The 26,097-nt window shown below is 37.9% G+C and overlaps 1 protein-coding gene across 1 annotated transcript in view; it reads left to right on the top strand.

The window, feature by feature from the left end:
- LOC150080177 (amine oxidase [flavin-containing]-like) overlaps positions 1–24,528 on the top strand; it is a 139,174-nt gene extending 114,646 nt beyond the window's left edge. Inside the window, exons 12-14 of the mRNA XM_090381966.1 lie at positions 792–889; positions 13,209–13,383; positions 24,191–24,528. Coding sequence (XP_090238092.1) covers positions 792–889; positions 13,209–13,383; positions 24,191–24,364 — 447 coding nt within the window. The 3' untranslated portion in view covers positions 24,365–24,528. The remainder of the gene's footprint in view (positions 1–791; positions 890–13,208; positions 13,384–24,190) is intronic.
- Positions 24,529–26,097: the final 1,569 nt, after the last annotated feature.

Genomic DNA, 26,097 nt, shown 5'->3' with positions numbered 1-26,097 from the left:
TATCACACCAAACTGACTCAACATTGTGCTGGATGCAGTGCCTTAGATTTAATATGTTCCTTAACTAAGAGCATAACCCCTCCTGTCCTGAGTGTCCTTCCTGTATTCAGCATTACTTACGTTGGAGTGACACCATATCTCCACTATCCATACAATGTCTGCATTTAATGATGTAATCAGTACTTCAAATTCATCAAGTTTATTTAAAATGCTACTGGAATTAGTGTACATGCATATGTTCCTACTCTTAGTTACCCTTACATAGCCCATATATTCGCTTGTTTCATGATGACCCACAGCAAGGCCTGAAATTTCCAACACCTTGCTTTTCAGACTGCTGACTTTCCAATAGAAGCAGTGCAAGAATCACCTTCACCTCTGTCTGTGGCTCTGGTTAATCTATTAGTCTGTGTATGCCCCCCCCCCCAAGCTAGCAGTTTTACAACCACCGATCACTGCCTTGATAATCAGCAAATATTCTTGCACTCCTTCTGTTCAAGTGTATCACATCCCTGTAAAAGTATCTTCTGACTTATCCAACCTACACAGAGTATTATAGGTTCTAATACCTTTTATGATTAAGGTCAGCATAAAAAAAGGAAAGAAAATTAGTTTCTTGCTTTCTTTACACTGATGGAAAACTTCCAAGTCAAGTTGATGTGCACTGTCTTACATAGTTATACATTTGTATCTTTAACAATGATTATAAGCTCAAAAAAATTAATTTGGTTAATAGTTTCATAATAGTAAGTTTTTATGTCTTTTAATTATATTATAAAACATTTTTTCAGCCTATTCATTATGAAGAATACAACTGGATGGGAGAGCAGTATTCTGGAGGATGTTATACTGCTATGTGTATTCCTGGAACTCTTACAAGATATGGAAGGTGAGATATGAGGCTGTAACCATTTTTATCCCCCAGAATAAAATAAATTATTCCATGAATAGATTTCCTTGAATATGTTAATAAGACAAGTGAAAATAAATTATTAAAATATCATGTTAGTATTTCAAGTATTTAATATAGCAGAAATGAGGGTTATAAGTGATGAATGGAAAGTGGAAGAGAGAGTTTAAGGGTTGTAATTAGCATTAGCAGCATCAAATGATGCAAGAAAGCAAGCTTATACAGCATCAGCCAAAAAAAACCCAACAATTCTCATTTCACCTATCCATTCCCTCCAACAGTTTGTCTAGTTCTTCCCTGAATTTATTTAATCTATCAGCTCCCAAACAACAACAACAATAGATGGAAGATTGTTCCAGCAATCAACCACCTGCTGGCTGAAGGCAACCTTCCATGCAATATATTCTGCAACCATCTTTACTCAATTTGAATTAGTTTGAGCAAAAGGAAGAGTCCCATTAGTATTGAACTTACTCAATCCCTTCAAAGCCTTAAACACCTCATTCAGATCACCTCGCAGGCTTAGTCTCCAGATGCTGCAATTTGCAGAACTAAAGCTTTTCTTGATAAGAGCACTCCCTTGTTCCTCTCACCAATCGCATTGCCCTTCTTTGTATTCATTCCAGCAGCTCTACATCCTTCCTAAAATGAGGCCTCCAGACCTGTATGCAGTACCCAAGGTGTGGCCTGGAATTGCTTTATACAATGTGATAATCACATCCTTATCTCTGCTAGAAAGATTTCTGAATATATCATTGACAAATCCCTTGAGCTGGCAGCTTGTCAGTGCTGCTCAGAGAACTTCATATCTGCCTGACCAATTCACCCCAGTTCTTTTTCGTTTTCAACTACCCTGAGGTAGTACCACACAGTTGGTACATTACTCTGGGGTAACTGCTTCTCATACTTTGCATTTGTCAAAGTTAAACATTAACTGCCATTTCTCAGCCCATCGACATAAATTTTCTAGATCCTGTTGCTGTAGCATACTATCATTACTACCATTAACCACTCTGCCAATCTTTGTGTCATCTGCAAACTTGGACATTAAGCGTGATATGCCTTCACTGATAAATATAGAAAACAGCAATGGTCTCAACACTGAACCCTGGAGGACTCCACTAATAACATTATTCCACGAAGAGCAGTGTCCATTGATTACCACTCTGTCTTCTCCCACCCAACCATCCCTTTATCCATAGCAGCAACTTGTTCTTAATGCGACATTTCTCCAATTTGTACAGCGGTCTTTTATAAGCAACAGTATCAAATTTTTCCTAATATCCAGGTATATGATATCAAAATTATTATTGGTGCATCCAGTTCCTTTGTAACCACATCATAGTATCCAGTCAAATTGTTCAGACAACATTTCCCTTAACAATCTCATGCTGTGCCTGAAGTATAATTGTGATTTTGTCTAGATGAGTCTGTATTACTTCTTTAACCAGTGACTCCCTTATTTTCCTTGGAACAGAAGTTAAACTAACAAGTCTATACAGATGTGTGGCTAGATTTTTGGTGCCCTTGGCAAATTCGTGGTTAAACACAAATTCGATAATTGGTAAAATCATAATAAATACAGTTGGACCTCTATTTAGAAAACTTCTCTATAGTGAATTTGAATTTGCCTTGGTAATTACATTTAAAATAGTTTCCATAAAATGAAGAAAATTTTCCATATAACAAATGGATTACAAGAGACTTAACTGGGTATGCAGTGTTCGCACCTTGCTCCCAAGAAATTTAGGCAATTGTGCTGTTGCTAAGCATGAATTAAAAGCTAAAGAGATTACCATCTGCAACTTTAGTGGTACCCATAAAACCTATCCAACTACCTGTCCCACATACCGAGAAGTCGATCTGGTCAACTACTGGGCAGATCAAGGCATATTCCACATTCAGACAATAGGGTCTGGTCAACTTTCTACTTTAAGCTCCCTGTTAGAGATTTCGGAGAGAGAGAGAGTGATTTCCTTTACCCCAACAAGTGCTGGTCATCTGCTGTTTCGTGGAAGTGAATCATTTACACCTTGCCATAAAATCCCTTATTTCTGTTTACATGGTCACAGTAGTTGAATATCCTAGTGACTCTGACATTTTAGACAGTTTCAAAAGAAAAAAAAAAAAAATCAAATTTAAGAACTACAATACAGGTAACCCTTGTATAACATGTTATTAGGTTTCTGTAAAGTGTCATGTTGTGCGAAACCATGTTATATGGGACTAAGTAAAAGTACAAAAAGGGGGGGGGGTTACATTCCAAAAGCTAACAAAAATACACTATTTTGTTAAACTAACAAAATCGTGCCATTCTAGATTTCATGTATCTTCTGTTCTCTTTAAAAAATCAGTAATCTGGGTTTGTTTGCTTTTGCTTGATAAATCTTTGTGAATTTCATCGTATGGAACTAAGCATTTTTGAAGCTCCCTTTTGAGCTTTGGGCTTCTTTCATTCCAAAATCTGCATTCAAAAAATATGATTCTAATTTCTCAACTAACTTTATGCCTTCCCCTGTGCTTTTTAGTGTAAAATTTGGAAGTTTAGAATTTTCATCTGCAATATCATCATCTGAATTGATTTGATTTTACCTCCGGTACCATTTGCACCAAATCCGCTACACCGGCTTATTTTTCTACCAGTAATTCCTGAACGTCTTCAGTAATCATATCTTTTAATGATTACTTTTAAATTTTTTTAGGAGCATCGGCAACTAAGGCCATGTTACTCTGTGTATATTGTTTATAAATTGCGTGTGTGTCCTGAGGTTGATTTTCTGTTTTGCTGGAAGAAAAACCAGAGTTTCCAGGAAAAAACCATGCTACCCTTGCCCAAGTCCAACTAACTCAGCCACGTTGTGAAAAAGACTCATAAAAATTCCTCCCATCATCAACAGGATTTGAACTCCGTTCTTTACTACTCAGTGTGGGGGAGGAGGGAAATTCTTCAACTGTGCTACCCACGAGGGCTTCAGTAGTCATATCATCAAAACCTTCCCCTCCTACCAACTTAGCAAGTTCTACTATTGCACTGATTCCATTTTCTGCCCGTTCGACCATATTTCCTGAATGAACTGACTCTGGCCATACATTTTTCCACACTCATTTAATGTTGATGGTTTTACTTGAGCGATAAAGCTATGACTCTGATACAGTCCACAATTGAGAAATGTTTTCATGCCTCCATTACTTCAATAGATTCAGAATCAATTTTTTCCAAAATCCATTGTAACAATTTTCTGATGGAATGAGTTTTGAAAGTGGATATAATGCCTTGATCTAATGCTGAATGAAAGAAGTTGTATTAACTCAGTACAACTGTGGCGGTAGGAACATAACTTCAACGTTTGAATGACTTAAATCTTTTGGATGGCCTGGTGTGCTATCCAATAGTAATAAAACTTTGAAATCTAGATTTTTCCACAAGTTCAACAAGTACAAGTTCAATAGCACAGAACATAACACGGGAATTTCCCAACAAAATAAAATACAAGAATTTCTCAATAATTTTTTTTTTGATTAGTGAGTCAACAGCGGGGATTCAAAAAGAGTGGAAACATTGAAAATTTACATCAAACATAATAGCAAGGTTTTCCCTGCACAAAAGCTCAAAAATACCCTGTTATGCAAAGTTACTGAAATTCTCTAACCTGGTAGAGCGAAACTGTGTTATATAAGTACTGTGTTATACGGGGGTTGCCTGTAGTTTAAAGAGCTAGTGACAATATCTATGACAAGAGGAAGAAAATGAGGGTAATGAAGATATTAAACCTTCTAAGCATGAAATGTTTTTTCTTTGTAGGCATGTCTAAAATTAATTGAGGATTTGTTGTTTTACTTAAATTATAAATCACAGTATTCATGATTACCTGTTTATATAGCAAGCACAAAAATACTAATACACACACTATTTACAGTATAACTTCTAACTTATTCAGTGTCATAGAACATACACGATGCATGAATTGCAAACTGCTATGCATTTGAGCGTGCACTGATGAAGCAGTTGCTTGATTGGTCCCTTCAAAGTTATGTTCTGGATGGCATATTGCTCTGCAATATGAACTCAGATTTAAGGATGCGTGCATGCTTGAATTGCCCTCCACTCTCATCATGATGCAACACCATTTCGTCAGCTAGCCTCAGGTATCAAAATAGCTTGGCACAGAACTGATGTGGCCTGTCAGTAGCACTCTTCTGATACTGGCACCCTTGACACCTGCCCCAATGCCAATGCATTCCTATGCTACTGGGTCTATAATTACATGTGTCACTGTTTAATCCCACTTTGTGAATTGTGGATCCATTTGCACATCTCCAGTCCATGGGGAGCTCCCCAAAATCCAAGGATGCTGTCATAATTATGGCTAAGACCAAGGGTTTACTTACCTCCTTTGCTGCCTCCCTTAATATAAATAGATAGATTCCATCCACCCCGGCCCCGGGTGCCAAGCGATTGACTGAGCGATTTCTATTTGTGCTTTCACTGCGACTTTTTGATAGGTGAATTCTGCGTTCTCTTTTACGTTCCTCTCTTTGAGAAATCCTTTAATTTAGTAGCTCTTGTATCAAAAGTACTGGTAGAGAGCAAGGAAGGAAAGTAACCTTTCTTTATTTTTCATATCTAATAGACTAACTCCTACTAATTTCGCTTGGTCACTCCAGGCACTGCTCCTGCCTCCCCGTGGCGGGGCCGGTAACCTTGGCAGAAAAGTTCATCTGCCAGGGGCTAAAAGGAGCCAAGATGGAACAAAATATGTTTCCTTGTTTAGAACCGACAAGCAGTCGGCTAAACACAGAGCATGAACATGACTCTTCGCAAGCAAAGAGGTTAAAAACCATTTCCTCTGCGACCGAGTTTCCTGCATTTTTAATAATGCATTCATTATCAGAACAGCCTCTTAGTAAGCTATCCCCCTTTCTTATCCAAAAACACTTGGAAAGTATTGCAGGGTCTCCCAAGATGGTTAAGAGATTGCAATCGGGGGACTTACTAGTAGAAACTGTCAACTGCAGGCATTCTGAAAAACTCCTGAAAGTGACAAACTTTGCAAAAATTCCAGTAAAGGTAACTGCCCATGCAACCCTAAATACATCTAAGGGTGTTATATCTAGTTGGGACCTTTTGAATGTGACAGAAGAAGAAATTAAAGAAGAGCTAAATGAACAAAATGTAATTGCTGTCAAAAGAATCATGACTAAAAGGAACAATATACTCACACCCACCAGAAGTATCATTCTCACCTTTAACAGTCCAAATCTACCCTCAACAGTAAAAGCAGGATATGTACTCTGTCGCATTCGTCCTTATATTCCTAATGCGCTGAGATGCTACAAATGCCAAAAGTATGGCCATTCTCAGACGGCATGCAGAGGGAACCCAGCTTGTCCCAACTGTGGATCTTCTGATCACAGTCAAAACGACTGTTCGGCAAAAGAAATGACTTGTCCTAATTGCAAGGGTAACCATCCTGCTTACTCTAAAACATGTGAGAAGTGGAAAATGGAGAAAAAAATTGTAAAATATAAAGTCGAAAACAAAGTTACTTATCAGGAAGCAAGAAAATTAATTGCACCCAGTATATCTAACCGTAGCTATGCCAGTATTGCAAAAAAAATCAAACAATAGCCACGCAAACTGATGTTACTGTTCCATCCAACATATCAATCTCCGACTGGGCCCGAGCTGTTCTTTCTCAGCAACAGTCCAATATCCAGAAGCACTCAGATCAAGCAAGTAATACGCCTCTTACGATTCCAGCAAAATCTCCTCATTCGCCAATGATTGCTACCACACCAAATAATCCCAGTTCAACTTCAAAACAGAGTATTCAGGAAACATCAATGGATCAAGAGTATCCATCTAAACAGGAAGATCCGATTCTTGAAATATTTGCAGAAGAAGAAGAAGAAGAAGAAGAAGAAGATATGGACACAGGTCGCCCCACCTTTCCAAAAAGAAATAAACCAAAGCTAGAACGCCACAAGCAGCCACGTCAGGTGCAGCTTCTTCTAAACTCAAATAATGCCTTATATTTTACAGTGGAATTGTAGAGGCTTTAGATGCAACACTGATGACATTCAGTACTTAATTAGACGCTACTCTCCAGTGGGTTTCTGTCTGCAGGAAACCTATTTAACTGCTAAAATTTCTGTTTCTATAAAAAACTACTCAGTCTACCGAAGAGATCGGAATACATCTGACTCTGCTCGTGGTGGTGTAGCTATTTTGATTAACTCAAAGATCCCTGCTAGTCAAATCATTCTTCAAACCAAAATTGAAGCCGTTGCTGTGCGTCTGATTGCTGAGATTGCATTTACGCTAGTCTCAGTCTATCTCCCACTAAACAATACCTACTCTTTCAAAGATATTGAAGAACTTTTAGTACAGCTACCCTCACCAGTCTGCTTGCTAGGGGATTTTAATGGCCACCACCCTTTATGGGGATCCTCTAAATTAGATAGACAGGGCCGACTGATTGAAACTCTACTAGATAAACAAAACCTTACCATTCTTAATACTGGTACACACACCCATATACAGTTACCTACTGGACAGACCTTTGCAATTGACCTCTCGATTTGTTCTCCGATACTGTTTCCAGTCATTCAGTGGTCCGCTATGGATGATCCAATGGGAAGTGACCATTTTCCAATTGTCTGTAACCTGCTCACTACACAACTACCATTAGACCAACCCTGCAGAAAATGGAAATTTTCTAAAGCCAAATGGGCCAAATTTCAATCAGCAATCATTCTGGACAAAGAAACTATTCAGCTACAACCTATAGATAAAGTAACCGATTATATCACATCCAGTCTTTTAGTTGCAGCAAAATACTCAATTCCATTATCAAACCCCCCAACCCGACGGCACTTCAACTACTGGTGGAACGAAGAGTGCACGAAAGCAAAGAAGGAAAAAAATAAAGCATTCAATTTATTCCGTCGATTTCTGACAACAGCTAATTTAATTAGCTACAAGAAGCTAAGGGCTAAAGCGCGGTTCATTCACAGGCAAGCCAAGAAAGATTCTTGGACTCTGTTTGCATGTACTATCAACAGAAATACCGACTCCAGATTAATATGGAAGAAAATTAGACGGCTTTCTGGGAAGTTTCCAATCATCCCTTCCCCAATTCTTTCATACAATGGACAAGAACTCTCTGGTCCTCTAGATATAGCGAATGCCTTCGGTAAAACCTTTGCCGAAGTCTCTGCTGTATCAAATTACACTCCGAAATTCCAAAAAATTAAGACCTCCACCGAACAGAGGCCCATTAACTTTAGAACCTCACTATCACTTCCGTATAATCAGCCCCTTGAATATTGTGAACTTTTACAAGCCATAAAAACAACGAGAAACAGTGCAGCTGGGCCAGATGGCATATATTATGTCATGCTGCAGCATCTCGATGAGCAAAACTTACAAATGCTGCTAGTTTTCTTTAACCGGATCTTCCTGGAAAATATTTATCCAACATCTTGGCACCACGCTACAGTTTTGCCCTTTTTGAAACCTGGAAAAGATCCTTCCAGTCCTAATAGTTACAGGCCAATCTCTCTGTCAAGTTGCCTTGGTAAAATTCTTGAAAAAATGATCCACAGTCGACTCAGCTGGATCATTGAAACTGAAAAACTATTGAGTAATTGTCAACATGGCTTTCGCAAAAATAGGTCCTCTGTAGATCTGATGATCAAGGCCGAATCTGAAATTCGCAATGCCTTTGTGAAAAATGAACACCTTGTCATGGTCTCCATTGATATAGAAAAGGCATTCGATACTACCTGGTGGTATGGCATTCTCAGTGACCTACATAATCTTGGTCTACGAGGCAACCTGCCTATATTCATTAGGAACTTCCTCCAGGTTCGATACCAAAACTCCCTTTCTTCTACATTCTTGCAGGAAGAAGGAGTACCACAGGGGTCGGTTTTGAGCGCAACCCTATTTGCCCTTAGAATTGATTCCATTTCCAAAGAACTTCCAAATACTGTAGAAGCCTATCTTTATGCTGACGATCTCTCCATTTCTTGCCACTCTCAGAACATGAGATCTATTGAACGCCAATTGCAAATGTCCCTCAATAAAATTCAAAAATGGGCTGAGTTCAATGGATATCGGCTTTCCCATCAGAAAACAGTTGCTATCCACTTTTGTAACCAACGCAAATTACATACAGACCCTGAACTCCGGATATCAAATTCCAGCATCCCGATCACCAACAATATTAGATTCTTGGGATTAATATTAGACAGCAAGTTAAATTTCCTTGAGCACATTAAAGTAATACGTACTACCTGTCTGAAAAAGCTGAACATGCTTAGAGCTCTATCTGCCCAGTCTTAGGGAGCAGATCGTACAACTTTGCTGCTCTTATATAGAGCACTGATTAGATCTCGGTTAGATTACGGTGCCCCAGTTTATGATTCTGCTCGAAAGAGTGCATTACGCTGGCTCGATCCTGTACAACACAATGCACTGAGGATTGCTCTTGGTGCTTATAGGACATCACCAACCTATAGTCTATATATTGAAGCCCATGAGCCCCCTCTTTACCTCCACAGAAAAATGTTACTACTTAAATATGCAGTCAGAATACGAAACTGTTCTCCGCACCCCATCCAACCATATCTCTTTAATCCATCATTTCACAATCTCTATAGAAATAAACCAAATAAAATACGCCCAGCAGGCCTACGGCTCCTTGAAATAGCACAAAATTGGAATGTTCCTCTCCAGAGTAGGCAGCACAGAAAGAATTATTCTTGCCCACCACGGACCCCATTTCCTCAACCAGCCTGTGATAATTATTTTCTCCAATGGGGAAAGAATCGTCTACCAACTCTGAATGTGCAACAACTCCATGCTAGCCATATTCAAAACTGTTTTGACTTCTTACCGATATATACTGATGGTTCCAAATCTCATTCAACTGTTGGAGCAGCAGCAGTGTTTCCCTCTGCTATCATATGAGCCTCTCTTCCACCTGAGTACAGCAGCTTTTCAGCGGAATTATATGCAATTCAATTAGCTCTAGAAAATTTGAGTCTTCACCCATCTGCAAAATATTTAATTTACACCGACTCTCTCAGCTCAATTAGAGCAATGCAGAATTTCTCTTATAAGGATTACCCTATACTAAATCAAATCAAGTATTTGCTGTTGAAAATCGAAGATCGCCAGCAACGAGTGAACTTTTGCTGGATTCCAGCACATTCAGGCATCAAAGGGAACGAGTTGGCTGATATTTCGGCTAAAAATCCATCAACAGTAGACTTAACCTCTGCCTTTATTCCAGTTTCTGATTATAATATTATAATTCAAACAGCATATCATGCACAATGGACAGAGCTATGGCATAAACAAACAAATAACAAACTGTTCCAGTTAAAACAGGACCCAAAATTTTGGCACTCATGCATTCAGACAGTTCGGCGAGAAGAAGTGGTACTCACGCGGATTAGAATAGGACATACTCATCTGACTCACCTCCATCTATTCACAGGCGATGATCCTCCTCTTTGTTCACAGTGCTCTGAGCATCTAACAGTCAAACATATTTTGATTGACTGTCCACATTATCAACAACATCGAACTTCAATATTTCATTCTCTGGCTAATTTCCGTGAACGGATAACATTAAATGATATCATTCGTGAAAATGCCAATATTAATGAACTTTTCTGTTATTTGAAACAAATAGGAATGTATAAGCGACTCTGATTAGTTTCTGGCATGAAATGAGATTGAACCGTCTTCACATTAATTATTTATTTTATCTTTTCAACATACCTATGAATAGGTGCAATATAGCCACAGCAGCTTGTGTGCCATTAAACACCCATACACACACACACACACACACCATCCACCCCAGATGCCTTTCTTACATTTAACTTCAGCAGTTTCTCTTCCACTTTCCTCTCAGTTACAAAATTATTTAGTTCCCTGTTAGAGTTTAATAAACTTCTGGCATCCACTTCCCTAAAGAAGTCATCATTCATAAATGTAGATGTAAATACTCATTCAAGTTTGTCAGCATTCTGAGCAGGATCATCAAAAGTTGAACCATCGATAACAAGTGGATCAATTTGATGCATCCTCTTCCTTCTAGTGTTTACATAAGTAAAGAAGTTTTCCCTCTTTTTTTCTTTGCATTCTTTGTGAAAGCTTTCTCATAATCTGCCTTTACTTGCCTAATCTCCTTTGTGAGTTTATTACAGAGTAGTTATATCTACCGTAGGCTTCTGTGTTGGCTGATAATTTCTGTGCATCCCATACATTTTTCTCGTCTGCCACGAGTCTCATTTCTCATTAGGTCATCTAACATCTATTTAGGCGTATACCTTGAAGAGTATTACTCAGTGGGTACAAAAAGCCTAATAGTTTCTATGTAGTTCCATATTTAAGTAAATACCACAGAAATACACTGTTATCACTGCCATGTAGTGGTTCTTTTATCTGCAGATTCTTAATGCATGAATGATTACTGCTGATAATCAGATCAAGAGTATTACTCCCTCTTGTTGCCTCTCTAACCTGCTGCTGTTAGAAAATAGTCATCCAATAAATCATCTGAAAATCAATATCTGAAAAGCTAAAACTCCCATTATAAGACGACATTCTGATTTACTGGCACACTCTATTTCTCTGTACAGCTGTTCGTTGTACTTATCATAGTAATTAGGCCTATAACACACTCCAACTCTCACATTTTTGCTTTCCCAATAGTTATGTCACACCAAACTGACTCAACATTGCAATGGCCACCCATATCAATTGGATGCACTGCCTTAGATTTTATGTGCTGCTTAACTAAGAGGATAACCCCCTCCCCCTCTCCTATCTTCTCTATCCTTTCTGTACATGTTGTACTTCCTATATTCAAATTCTGCATCCCTTATATCTAAGTGACACTATGTTGCTGATATCCTAAAAATGTCCTCATTTTATGTCTTGAGGCAGCACTTCAAAGTCATCAGATTTATTTACTATGTTTCTGGCATTGGTGTACATGCAAGTATGTATGCACCTGTTCTTACTCTTAGTTACCATAACACAGCTCGTGTATTTATTTGTTCCATGATGACTCCCAGCAGTCCTTGAAATCCTCAGCATTCCACTTTCCAGGCTGCTGCTTGTTCCAAAAGAAGTAGTGCAAGAATCACTTTTCACCTCTGCCTACAGCTATTGTTAATTTATTAGTGTTGTTTATTGTTTATTGTTAATTTATTAGTCTGTGTATTCCCAAAGCTAGCAGTTTTCTGACCCACCTAACGCTGCTCGAAAGCATCAGCAAATATTCTTGTACCCTTTCTGTTTAAGTGTATCCCATCCTGTAGAGAGCAGTCTGTCTTGTTAACAAGCACAGACTACATGAGAAAAATTCTGCTCCATGACCCTTGCACAATCTGTCCAATGCCCAAATTGATTGACAAGGCTGTCATCATATACTCCCTCCTATGATGCCCGGGCAAAATTGCAGACACTCAAATTTAACTCAAAGGTGATAGGTAAGAGGAAGAAGGAGAAGAATTGAAATTCTGGATGGTCTGATAGATGGTCATGGGTTGCAGGGATGGGCTACAGGAGGAGAGGAGACAGAGAGGAGGAGTTTTCATGAACCTGCCCTATGTCAAACAGCTTTATGATTATGATATGACCTTATAAATAAATTGATTAAACTGAGGACATATCTTATCCATTTATATGTATGGCAATCAACAGACTTTCAGCTACCGTAGATAAGCAGTGTAGTCTTTGGTACTCACGGTATTATGAATTTTGTATAGTTGTGAGATGACTCAAAATATTCTACTTTAAACAAATAATACTGCCAAATTCTTTATGGCTATTTTACTATATTTTTAAAATATCAGTCACATTTAAATATTTTAATAATGCAAGCTGCTATAAAAGCTTGTTTTAATGTTTCAAATGACTAGTTTCCTTATGAAAACTTTTCTTTAAAGTTTGTTCTACTGCAGATACTAAGACCATAGTGTATACAGTTGTGCTCCATATCTGCTGATTCGGTATCCGCTGATTCAGTTACCTGTGGTTAACCACGAAAAAAAATGAGAAATCTTAACACTTACTACTCGCACTTCCAATACGATGCAATATATATATATATATATATATATATAAGCTAATAGGATATTTGCCATTTTACTACATATTTTACTAATTTTTATTATTTATTTTTAATATATACTTTTATTACTTTTATATATATATTTTATATTTTATATATATGTATATATATATACATATTTTTTAAACTCCAAACAGAGAACTTCGTAAACCTCTAGGGAGAATATACTTTGCTGGTACTGAAACTGCCACTCGCTGGTCTGGCTACATGGAGGGAGCAGCTGAAGCAGGTGAAAGAGCAGCTAGGGAAATTTTGTATGAGATGGGAAGAATTACTAAAGATGAGATATGGCAAGAGGAACCACCAGCTCCTGTAAGTTATTCTTCACAGTTTTAGTTTTAAAGAGCATTTTTAATTGTTAATTCATATAGACATTCAGTGTTCACTTTATTAGGTACACCTATCTTCTAATATCTTGTTTGATCTCCTGCATTTATCATTTTTACCTCACATGCTCTGCAGGATCCTGGTCTGGTGTTTGTGGGAAGGCTGTTATTATATTGTTACTGATTGGGGGGGGGGTTCCACCTCGTGACGGGCATTGCTACCAAGTACACAGGGTGGTTGATGTTATGTCTGGTGTTACTGTTGGTTGAGGAACTCTCTGACTATCCTACAGGTGTTCAGGATTGCTACTTTCTGGAGTTCCTTGTAGGTGTTCACTGGGAGACCTATTACTGCTAGGCTGTTATGTAGGATCTTTGGCACTATACCTGTGGTTGACACGATGATCGGGATTATTATTATTATTATTATTGTTGGCCATATGGTGCAAGGAAGCCTGAGGCTTATTCTGCACAGCCAAAAATTTCTGAATTACCCTGAGAGAGAGAGAGAGAGAGAGAGAGAGAGAGAGAGAGAGAGAGAGAGAGAGAGAGAGAGAGAGAGAACAAGAGTTAGAAGTAGAAAGGAATCACCAAAAAAGAGAAAAATGATGATATCCAGCTCAGGACCCTGGGTGTGCCAAGCCCATGTTCACTAGATGTGAGCCCCTGGGTTTATTTTGAAGAAGTCACTATTATGTTCCTTGAACCAGTTCAACAAGTGTTTTGTCAACAAGAGTTTTGTGGTGTGTGATGTGTTATATTACTAGAAGTAACTGTCACCTGAGAGGCACAGTAAATAATGGAGTACATCTGATCTGCAATATTGTTTAAATGTGCTCTAACATTTGGATATTGTCCCAAATAAAGAGAACTACGGATACCAGCAAAACATTCCCAAACCATCACACTTCTCTCAGAGGGTGTAGTATTGTAGTCATTTATGAACGGTCCGTGGTTTTTATGAGCATATCTTAGCACAGTTTAGTTGCTTGTAGAATTGTCAGACCACCGGATCCTTTTTATAGTCCAGTAGCATCCAGTTCTCAACAATCAACTACCCACTAGCTAAAGGCAAACTTCGACACATCGATTCTACAACTCTCTTTCCTCAATTTGAATTTATGTCCCCTGAGGCAATTAATCTTGGCAAGAGGAAGTATCCCATCAGCATTGAGCTTGCTCAAACCATTCAACGCCTTATACACCTCAATCAAATCACCTCGCAGGTCCCTAGTCTCTAGATGCTACAATTTGTAGAACTTATGTCTTTCTTGGTAACAGCAACCATTTGTTCCGTTCACCAGTCTTGTTGCCCTTCCCTGTACTCATTCCAGCAGCTCTACATCCAGTGGTGGGATTCAGCTGGTTCGCACGAACCTGTTCATAGAATTTCCTGAGTTTGCTGAATCGATTCCTAAAGGCCGTTTCACACCGAACGCCATGTGAGCTACGCTACTTTTGATCTATGTTTGTTTTTTCTTTTTTACCTTGGAAAGGAGAGTAGGGTGATAGAGAACCGGTTTTTAAAATTTTTGATTCCCACCACTGGTGCTTCCATAGCCAGGTGGGCAGGAGCAGCAGTGTGTAGCACACGCTTCTTGATCAGACCGGGGTTTGAGCCTGTGACCACCGAATACGGAGGATGCGGAAAGGTCAGGGAATGACCACCGCATATCCCTGGAGCAATATGGCCTTAGTTGCTAATGCTCCTAGAAAAAAAAAAAAAAAAAACCCCAATAACTGATTCCCACCACTGTCTACATCCTTCCTAAAATGAGACCTCCAGACCTATATGCAGTACTCATGGTGTGGTCTAACCATTGCCTTATACATGGGGACAATCATCTCTTTATTCTTGCTAGCAAAACTCCTGTATGTCATTGACAAAACACCATGAACTACTCTTGGAGCCTGTCTGCACTGCTCAGAAGACTTTGTATCTGACTGCACAATTACCCCCAGGTCCTTTTCATTTTCAACTATCCCAAGTAGAGAATGTTTTTAAATTCTGTACAGTGAAACCAACTGATGATGTTACCAACAGAAAATTCTAAATGGGAAGCATTAAAGGAATTAATCTTGGAAGCTACTAGGCTTTCCATACCAACTAAGAAATAGTGTTCAAGGTTTAGACCTAACTGGATGTCAGATGAACTAATGAGACTCATGGTAGAGAAGAAAAATGCATGGGATGCATATAAATTATTAAGTCACACAGAAGCCTATGGTAGATACAAGCTAGTCTGTAATCAAGTTACTGAGAAGATTAGACAAGAGAAGGCAGATTATGTGAAATCTTTGGCAAAGGATGCAAAGAAAAAAGAGCAAAGACTTCTTTACTTATGTAAACTCTAGAAGGAAGGGAATGAATCAGATTGGTCTGGTTGATATCAATGGTTCGACTGTGATAATCCTGCTCAGATTGCTGACAAACTGAATAAGTATTTTGCATCTACATTCACACATGAGGAATTCTGTATGGAAATGAAGGTCAGAAGTTTATCAAAATCTAACTGGGAGCTAAATTATTTTGTAATAACTGCGGGCAGGAAGAGAAATTGTTGATGGTAAACATAAGAAAAGCACTTGGAATCTTTGTTGGTGGGATATATCCAGTTATGTTAAAGGAAGTAAGCAAATCCTTAGCTATAATTATGAAAGCATCCTTGGATTCAGGAGAGGTCCCACATGTACTGAAGATGTGCAAATGTGTCCTCAGTTCACAAAGGAGGAAACAAAGGTTGACATGAGTAATCACGAACCTTTTAGTTTAACTTCTGTTCCTGGCAAAATAATGGAGTCACTGGTTAAAGAACCACTGCAGAATCATCTAGATAAGACTGTAATTATAGTTCAGACACAGCATGTATTTGTTAAGGGGAAGTCTTGTCTGATCAATTTGATTGAATATTATAATGTGTCCACAAAGGAACTGGATGCAAAAAAATAATTTTGATATCATATACTTGGATTTCAGGAAAGCGCTTGATACTGTTGCACATGGATGATTGCTATGCAAATTGGAGCAATATGGCATAAAGGCAAGGTTTTTTTTTTTTTTATGTGAACCCCAAACACGAGAGGTATTAGAACCTATAGTGCTTAGTACCGTGCTTGGGTTGGAGGTTGAGAAGACGAAAGAAGATATTTGTTGACATTGGACTTGAACTTCTGTAGATTGTAATTTTCAGGAAATACGTATGAAGGAATGTTGTTCCAGAAAACGGCAGTTGAATGAATAAATGAGGAAGATGAAAAGTTGGTTCTGTGGGTTTGAAGTTGGACAGTAAATGGATGTTGGTGGCACGTGTTCGGACTGTTTTGAAAGAGAGAGTGGGAATTATAGAAGCCAATTCAGAAGAACAGTGCCCATGGAAGTATCTATAGAAGAGGCATGCAGCAGAAACAGTGCATCTATGAGAAAGCGAGTGGAGAGACTCTGTTAGAGATGAATCATTAATTAACCTAACTGCCCTCTTCTGAATGGAATCAAGAAGCCTGAGAGAGGTTTTGGGGGCACCACCCCAGATGTGGGAACAATATTCCATGGCAGGGCGGATTTGCGATTTATACAGAGTGAGCAGCTGTTTGGAAGAAAAGTAACGCCGAGAGCGAAAGAGAAAACCAAGTTTTTTAGATGCAGAGGAAGCAATATTTGTAATGCGCTTATGCCAAGAGAGATTAGAAGTCAGGGTAATCCCCAAAAGAGATATATCATTTTACCTAGAAATCGGAGTGTCACTAAAGATAAGCATAGGAGCAGAAGAATCCTTTTTGCAAGATATAAGACAAGACTGAGTTTTAGAAGGGTTGAAATCAACTAAGTTGTCTTTGCCCCACTGCAGAATTACCTGAAGATCGGCATTTAAGGAATTGGTAGCAGATTTTCGAGAAGTTGAAGCTGATTGAACAGGACAAGGTTTCTCAAAATGGAAAGTTGAATGCAATGTGCTATCATCGGCAAAACTATGGATAGGATTTCCAGTCAATGGAAGAAGGTCATTGATATATAAGAGGAAAAGAGTGGGGGAAAGAACTGAACCTTGGGGGACACCGGACAGTGGAGAAGTTAGGAGACAGAGAGCCATCTACCATCACCCTCAGTGAGCGGTCAGAGAGAAAACTGGATAACCAATTACTAAAAACAGTTGGCAAACCATAAGATGGAAGCTTGTTTAGAAGACCTTTATGCCAAACACGATCAAAAGCCTTTGAGATGTCAAGAGCAACTACTTGTGTTTCACCGAACCTTTCCATTGGATTAGTCCATAAATGGGTAACATAAGCCAGAATATCACCAGTGGATCGACACTGACAGAATCCATACTGGCGATCGTTGATCAGACGGAAGGTTTCTAGGTAGTTTAAGAGTTGGCGGTTAATTGATTTCTCCATTACTTTAGAAAGAGTAGAAGTAATTGCAATGGGACGATAATTGGATGGGAGGGATAAAAGGATGGTTGAGTGGGAGAAGACAGAGAGTTGTAATCAATAGACACTGCTCTTCATGGATTAATGTTATTAGTGAGTCTCCAGGGTTTCGTGTTGGGATCATTTTTGTTTGCTATATTTATCAATCATATTGATGAAGGTATGTTAGGTTTAATGTCCAACTTTGCAGATGATACGAAGGTTGACAGAGTTGTTAATGACAGTATGCTACTGCAGCAGGATCTTGAAAAGATGGACAGATGGGCTGTGAGGTAGCAGCTGAAGTTTATCATTGATAAATGCAAAGTACTACATATGGGTAGCAGTAACCCCAGTGTAACTTCATATCTGACTGCACAATTAACCCTGGGGTTAATTGTCCAGTCAGATATGAAGTTTTGTGAGAAGTGCAGGCAAATTGCCAGGGCAGCTCATGGGGGTCTTGTGAATGATATACAGAAATTTTGCTAGAAAAGATAAGGAGATGATTTTCCCTTTGTATAAGGCAATTCTGTATGGAAGTGGCGCCAGAAGTTTATCAAACTCTAACTGGGAGCTAAATTCAAGATGTGGCCTGAAAATTTTCAGGCCACACCTTGAATACTGCATGGAGTTTTGGAGGCCTCATTTTAAGAAGGATATAGAGTTGCTGAAACAAGTACATGAGACTCATGGCAGAGAAGAAAAAAATGCATGGGATGCATATAAATTATTCAAAAAAATCTTCAGTTCTGCAAATTGCAGTGCCTGAAAACTGTGAGCTGATCTGATTGAGGTGTTTAAGGCCTTGAATGGTTTAAGAAGCTCAAGGCTGATGGGATTCTTCCTCTAGTTCAGATAACACACTTTCAAGGGCATAAATTCAAGTTGAGGAAAGACAGTTGCAGATTAGATGTGTGGAAATTTTCTTTCTGTCAGCGGTTAGTTGATTGCTGGAACAAACGTCCATCTGCTGGTGTAGAATTTGATAGTTTAAATAAATTCAAGGCAAAACTTGACAAACTTTTGGATTAAATAGTTGGGTGAAGTGAAGTGTTTTTTTTTTTTTTTTGGCTGAAGATGCAAGAAAGCAAGCTTATACAGCTGGAACAAACTTCCAGCTGTATAAGCTTGCCTCTACTAATGCTAATGTGCAACAGTACCAAAAAGAAAAAAAAAGCCTTCCTAAAATCCAAGTATATGATGTCAAAATTATTTTTTACATCCAGTTCCTTGGTAACTGTCAAAGTAAACCTATCAGATTGGTTAGTCTAGACTGCACCTTAACAAATCCATGCTGTGATTGCATTCCTGTCCAGATTGTCTTGAATTACTTCTTTAAGCAGTGGTTCCATTATTTTCTCTGGAACAGATGTTAAGATAACAGGTCAGTAATCACCCATGTTGTCTTTTGATTTCCCCTTTATGAATCGTGGATATATTCGCACATATCTAGTACATAGGGACCTCCCTTGAATCCAAGGATGCTCTCATAATTATGGCTAAGCGTTTGCTCACCTCCTCTGTTGCTTCCCTTAATATAATTGGATAGATTCCATCCACCCCAGGTGCCATTTTTATGTCCATCTTCAACAATTTCTCTTCTGTCCCTACATATCTGCAATATCCCTTATAGACCATAACTCATCTTGTTTGGTGTGAATGACCAACCTCTTCTTTCTGTAGTGTGCCACACTGATCTATCCTCATGAAAAGGGACTCCCCCATCCTGAAAATTTGATGTCCTTCTCCTACTTTCAGAATGCAACACTTCCTAGTATGTGAGATAATAATCAGCAGCCTGAGCTTAATTAGCATGCATCTGCAATCAAAGTCTCTTGTTGATGCTATGCATAATGACATTCTTCTTCTTTTGAATATAGTAGTCAGTATTCGTAGCACTTTAAAATCCTCTTGTGGTGCCATTAATTTGCTCTCATTTCCTTGCACTAGCTGAGTGACATTTGTTTGCTCCAGAGATTTTTTTTCCTTCTTTTGGTGTACACGTTAACTCTGCCTTAAGACTGTCATACTACACATGTAAATACATAACATGTTCCAAAGTTTCTGGTTCTATGCAGTAGCAGTTTGTCCTTTCTGATATTCCCAGTTCATTTAGTTTTGCATAAAGTGGCCCATGCTCCAATGAATAGAAATGTTGTATGAAGGGTCATACAACATTTCTATTCATGAGAGCAATGTTGTATGAAGGAACAGAGGAAACAAGCCACATTTGAGATGCGCCCTGTTCTTTACTACAGGATAGAATCTCTGTGTAACTAATCTTTTCTGAGTTGAGCCCATCTTTCCTGCCACTCTGACACTAGTATATTCTGAAGCCATTGCTTTTCCCTTTGCAGATCATTGGTGAGATCAGTGTTTAATTCTAAAAGATGGTGCTATGCTATTGCAAAAAAAATAACATAGTCCAGTGCATGTCATGTTTTATTCTTTATTCTAATATTATATTAGATAAGAAAAAAATAATACATTTATTCTCCATAATTTTTTAATAATTGAATACTTATTTATAAATTATTATTACAAATATTAACTAGCAGGTTCTTAAACAGGGGTTATCCCCTTGCCACAATAAACCGGATTAGGGTACAGGCTAAGGATAGGATACAAAATACTACACCAACCAACAATAGTAATATCAAAAAATACTTTATTTCTGTCCCATATGTTGAACAGTGGCACAAACAGCTTAATAGATTCTTTAAAGATACCGAATTTAAAATTGTGTCCAGGCCAATATGGAAATTACACACTATACTGAACAATCGCTCGGTTCTTTCCGCATTCACAACACAAATGAATGACCTGCTATACGACATTTCTTGCGGTGATTGCGACTCGTCTTACTAAGGTTCAACGTGTTTTTCTCTGAATATTCGTGTAAATCAACATGAAGCCTCAGGTCATGCTTCTGGTTCAGCAGCGTCAGAATTAGCCTTCATGCCATTTACGAAAAACATACTTTTTTATTTAACGAGGCCAAAATATGTAATGTTCAACGTAATTATATGCGACTATTAATTGCAGAAACCATAGAAATTAAATTACACAAGAATTATGCTAATGTTCGGCGGCCATATTTGATCTCCAATGCATTAGCATTAGCATTAGCATTAGTCGAGGCATATGATGCAAGAAAGCAAGCTTATTCAGCATCAGCCAAAAAAAAAAAAAAAAAAAGCACAACCACTACTCCCATTTCACCCCTCCGTTCGTTCGAAATACCTGTCCAGCTGAGCCTTAAATTTGTTTAGGCTATCAACTTCAACAACAAGTGATGGAAGTCTATTCCACAAGCCAACTGCCCACTGGCTAAAGGCAAAACGTGGACCTTTACGGCCATATTTGATCTCCAATGCGTGGACCTTTATGCGCATGCGCGAAGACAAATAATCACTATTTAAGTTTCATATTCAACCCTATTCGGTAATTTTCATTCCTGTGATCACGACATATGGTTGAAAAGCATTGTCAGCTTCAAGAAGCAAAATTGTTTTGAATATTTTCGCTAGATTCTTTTTAATATTTTTAATTGCGTTAAATTGATTTTTAATTGTGTTAAATTGGTTTTTAGTTATTTTTTACTCTAATGTAAGTTTTTCGATTTTTTTGTTTTAATTTCTGGAGATATCATACGGAAGTGTTCTACGTACTATATTGAGGTAAACTCTTTATTTTACAAAATAAATTATTTATAAATCATTTACTTATAAATTATTTATTTATAAATTATTTATATAAATTATTTATTTATAAATTATTTAAATATTTAAATACTTTCACAGCAACAAGAAGAATGAAAATTAAAGTTAAAACCATAGCTTTGTGAAAAACAACACATGGGATGCAGCACTCCTATGTTGATTTTCTGTGAAGTCTTGATTTTGATAGAGCAGTAAAGAATCCATTGTCACAAACATGGTTTATTTACTGCCTTACTTAACCAAATAAAAAATATTAAGTTGCGCAGATCAAGAGGGAATTCACGCTAATGTGTCCTAACAGATATTTAAAATTTTTTTTCTACTTTAAATAGAAGAATACTTGATATTTAAATAATGTTTTAATAATTAAATAGACAAATACCTAATATTTCAATAATTTTAAATAAAGAAATTTTTAGTGCAGCTTAATACATTTCATTAAAAGAATCTGAGAAATTCTTGTTATGAGTTGTAATGATTTTTTTTTAGCATTAGTAGAGGTATATGATGCAAGAAATCAAGCTTATGCAGCTTCAGCCAAAAAAAAAAAAAAAAAAAAAAAACACGCTCCCATTTCACCCCTCCGTTCGTTCCAAGTACCTGTCCAGTTCAGCCTTAAATTTATTTAGGCTATCAACTTCCACAACAGAGGATGGAAGTCTTTTCCACCAACCAACCAACCAACCAACCACCCACCCGCTGGCTAAAGGCAAACTTCCGCACATCTATCCTACATCTGTATTTTCTCAATTTGAATTTATGCCCTCTCAAATGATTATTCTGAGCAAGAGGAAGAGTCCCATCAGCTTTGAGCATGCTCAAACCATTCAAGGCTTTATACACCTCAATCAGATCGCCTCGCAGATGCCTAGTCTCCAGACACTATAATTTGCAAAATTTAAGCCTTTCTTCGTAAGAGCAACCCTTTGTTCCATTCACTAATCTTGTTGCCCTTCTCTGTACTCGTTCCAGCAGCTCTACTTCCTTCTTAAAATGAGGCCTCCAGACCTGTATACAGTACTTAAGGTGTGGCCTGACAAGTGCCTTATATAAGGGGATAATCACCTCCTTATCCCTGATAGAAAAATTCCTGTATACCATTGACAACACACTATGAGCTACTCTTGCAGATCGTCTGCACTGCTCAGAAAACTTCATATCTACCTGCACAATTATCCCCAGGTCCTTTTCGTTCTCTACCACTCAGAGTTGTACCAGTGTAGTACCACAGAGTTGATACGTCACACTGGGCTTGCTGTTTCCCATATGTAGTACTTTACATTTGTCAATGTTAAACTTCATTTGCCACCTCTCAGCCCATCTGCTCAACTTTTCTAGATCCTGTTGCAGCAGCGTACTGTCATTAGTGTCCTTAACAATACTCCTGCTAACCTTTGTATCATCTGCAAGCTTGGACATTAAGCTTGACATACCATCATCAATATTATTTATAAATACAGAAAACAACAATGGACCAAATACTGAACCCTGAGGGACTCCACTAATAACATTAGTCCACAATGAGCAGTGTCCATTGATTACCACTCTGTCTTTTCCCACTTAACCATCCCTTTATCCATAGCAGCAATTTGCCTCCAGTGCCACACTGCTCCAATTTGTTTTGCAGTCTTCCATGTGCAACAGTATCAAAAGCCTTTCTAAGGTCCAAATATATGATATCAAAGTTATTCCCTGCATCCAGTTCCTTTGTGACCACATCATAGTATCCAATCAAATTTGTCAGGGAAGACTCTCCCTTAAAAAAACCATGCTGCGTCCGAGCTATAACTGAAGTCTCGTCTAGATGATCCTGCAGTGCTTCTTTAACCAGTGCCTCCATTAATTTTCCTGGAACAGAAGTTAAACTAACAGGTCTATAATTACTTGGACAATTACTTGTGTTGCCCTTTAATCCTCCTTTGTGAATTGGGGTCACATTTGCACATCTCCAGTCCATGGATACCTCCCCTGAGTCCAAAGAAGCTCTCATAATTATGGCTAAGGATTTGCTTACTTCCTTTGCTGCCTCCTTTAATATAACTGGATAGATCTCGTCCACTCTGGGTGCCTTTTTTATGTTTATCTTCAACAATTTCTCCTCTGCTTTCCTCTCAGTTATTACAAAATCACCCAGCTCACTGCCAGAGTTTAACTCATCTCTGGCATTCCCCTCACCGAAAATAACTCCTCATGGGTGAATGTAGATGCAAAATACTCATTTAGTTTGTTAGCCACCTGAGCAGAATCATCAACAGTTGAACCATCAATATCCAGTGGACCAATCTGATTCATCTCTTTCCTTCTAGAGTTTACATAGGTAAAGAACTCTTTGTTGTTTTTCTTTGCATCCTTTGCCAAGGTTTTCTCATAATCTGCCTTTGCCTGCCTAATCTCCTTTGTGACTTGGTTACAGACCAGCTTATATCTATCATAGGCTGCCATGTCACCCATTAATTTATATGTATCCCATGCATTTTTCTTCTCTGCCACATGTCTCATTAGTTCATCTGACATCCAGATGAACTAATGAGTTCATCTGGTCCACTCATGAGTTCATGAGTCCATAATATTAAATGTAAGCAAATCATGTTACATGATTTAAAAATTGTATTCAAAACTCTTAAACTATTTTCATTATTTTATTTTATTTGTTTTTAGGATGTTCCTGTATTCCCATTTAGGACTACATTATGGGAACGTAGTCTACCATCTGTATCTGGCTTCATAAAATTTTTGGGCTGTACAAGTGTTCTTGGCACTGTTATTACCTGTATGGTAATTTATCGGAGGTACCTTAAATGGATCCAACTGTTTTGTCCCAAATTAAGGTGAAAATTCATTTCACTCTAACGACAGTAAGAAATACCAGTTAGGTGGTATAGGGATCACTGCTTTAGAATTTGAATTTGTAGTGCATATTTAGCCACATTATCTTGTACAAATTCAAATATACTTTTGTACGGTCAGAAAAATTAAACAATGAAAGACTATGACATTGGAACACATCCAGAAAATAAATATCAAAATTATTGCTGTATTTGGTGAAATGCAGAAAATGTTTTAAAATTGCAAAGAAGAATAAACAAAGAATTTCAAATAAAAAGGGCAGTGAGATAAAAGCTTTCTGGTAAGAAAGATTTGTGAATAAATTAAAGATTAAAGACATAGGACTTTTTAGATGACAAGTAAGTCAATAAATCATTATAGTTCTTGCAAGAGGACTAAAGATGTATCAGTTTCATAATTTATTATGAAAGTACCTGAATAACAACTAAGGTTCTTAGAAACCTTAGAATTGTTTGAATTCTTATACACACCTGCAAAATGAAATTGGCAGATTTCTGTTCCTTTCTCTGAACTTGCTCTGCGAATTACAGTATTGACATCCATTTTTTTTTTTTTTTTTTTTTTTTGTCTGTTGTGTAAGGATTTCCCTCAAAATTAAGATCCTTTTCCTTTGTTCGTTGTTGGCGCATCGGTTTCTGTGGCCATATTGCATTTCCCAAAGTTTTTGCAGTTCTCTGATCCAAGCCCGAGGCAAAATTTGAACCCGCGACCTTTGGGTTGCCCGGCAGGCACTTTACCCACCCGGCTAGCCTGGTCGGCCAAAATTAAGATGAATAAAACAGAATAATATTAATGCAAAGTAAATGTTTATGCAGATTCATCAGATTTTTTGGAACAAATTTTAAGTTTTTTAGTTCCAAATGAATGCTTCTTGTTTTTTTTTAATGCATTCTGCCAGATATTTCTCTTTTGAAAGAATAGCAGTAATCTTCCATCATATTTATATTACACTTTCCTGTATCTTATTTCCATCTTCTTTATAACTTGTGGAATTGCTCACTTCCTTTTTGAGAAAAATAACCTTTTTAGAAAAAGTATGTGGGGTGCAAGAAATGAGCTTTCAAGCATATCTTTCATCCTAATTTTTAAAATTTTTGTTCTTTAAGCAGTAACATCATTTTTGAAGACAATTCATGCTTCATTTTCAACTGCAGTCATTGTTCCTTTACTTTACTCACTTTGTTAACTTTTTCTCTCAATGTCCAATGAAAATGTCTTCTCAGAATTTTGCATCAGATAAGATTTTTAAATGGTGATTGCATTAAGTATCTTTACAATAAATTTTCACTCTGACATTTATTTTGGAAATGAAGTAACAAAACGTGTTACCCTTTGATCACAAGAGAGGATACCTAGGAGAAACCCACTAACACCATTCTGGATTCACTTTCCAATCCCCACTTCCCCCAACTATCAAGACTGGGTTCATTAAGTGCTTAATACTGAGAGCCCCTGAACCTCTATAGTCTCCAAAACTCAGCCTTCTTATTCAGTTCCAAGGTCAGGGGCTAAGTATGAAGACTGAGTTTTGGGAACTATAGAGGCTTGGTATCATCAAGAAATGCATCAGTTTAGGAATCCACCACCCCAGGACAAATGCAGTGAACCCTCCATGTCATTTCCCTTACCGCCCAGCAGTAAGAGAATCTGTCTTTGAAATAGCCAAAACAGCATAGCTTAAAGGTATAGTTTACAGGCAACTGCATGCTTTATCAGAT

The sequence above is a fragment of the Mastigoproctus giganteus genome, chromosome 9, assembly GCF_048544385.1.
Source record: "Mastigoproctus giganteus isolate SK-2022 chromosome 9, ASM4854438v1, whole genome shotgun sequence".
NCBI lineage: Eukaryota > Metazoa > Arthropoda > Arachnida > Uropygi > Thelyphonidae > Mastigoproctus > Mastigoproctus giganteus.
This window is presented reverse-complemented; position numbering and strand designations above follow the sequence as displayed.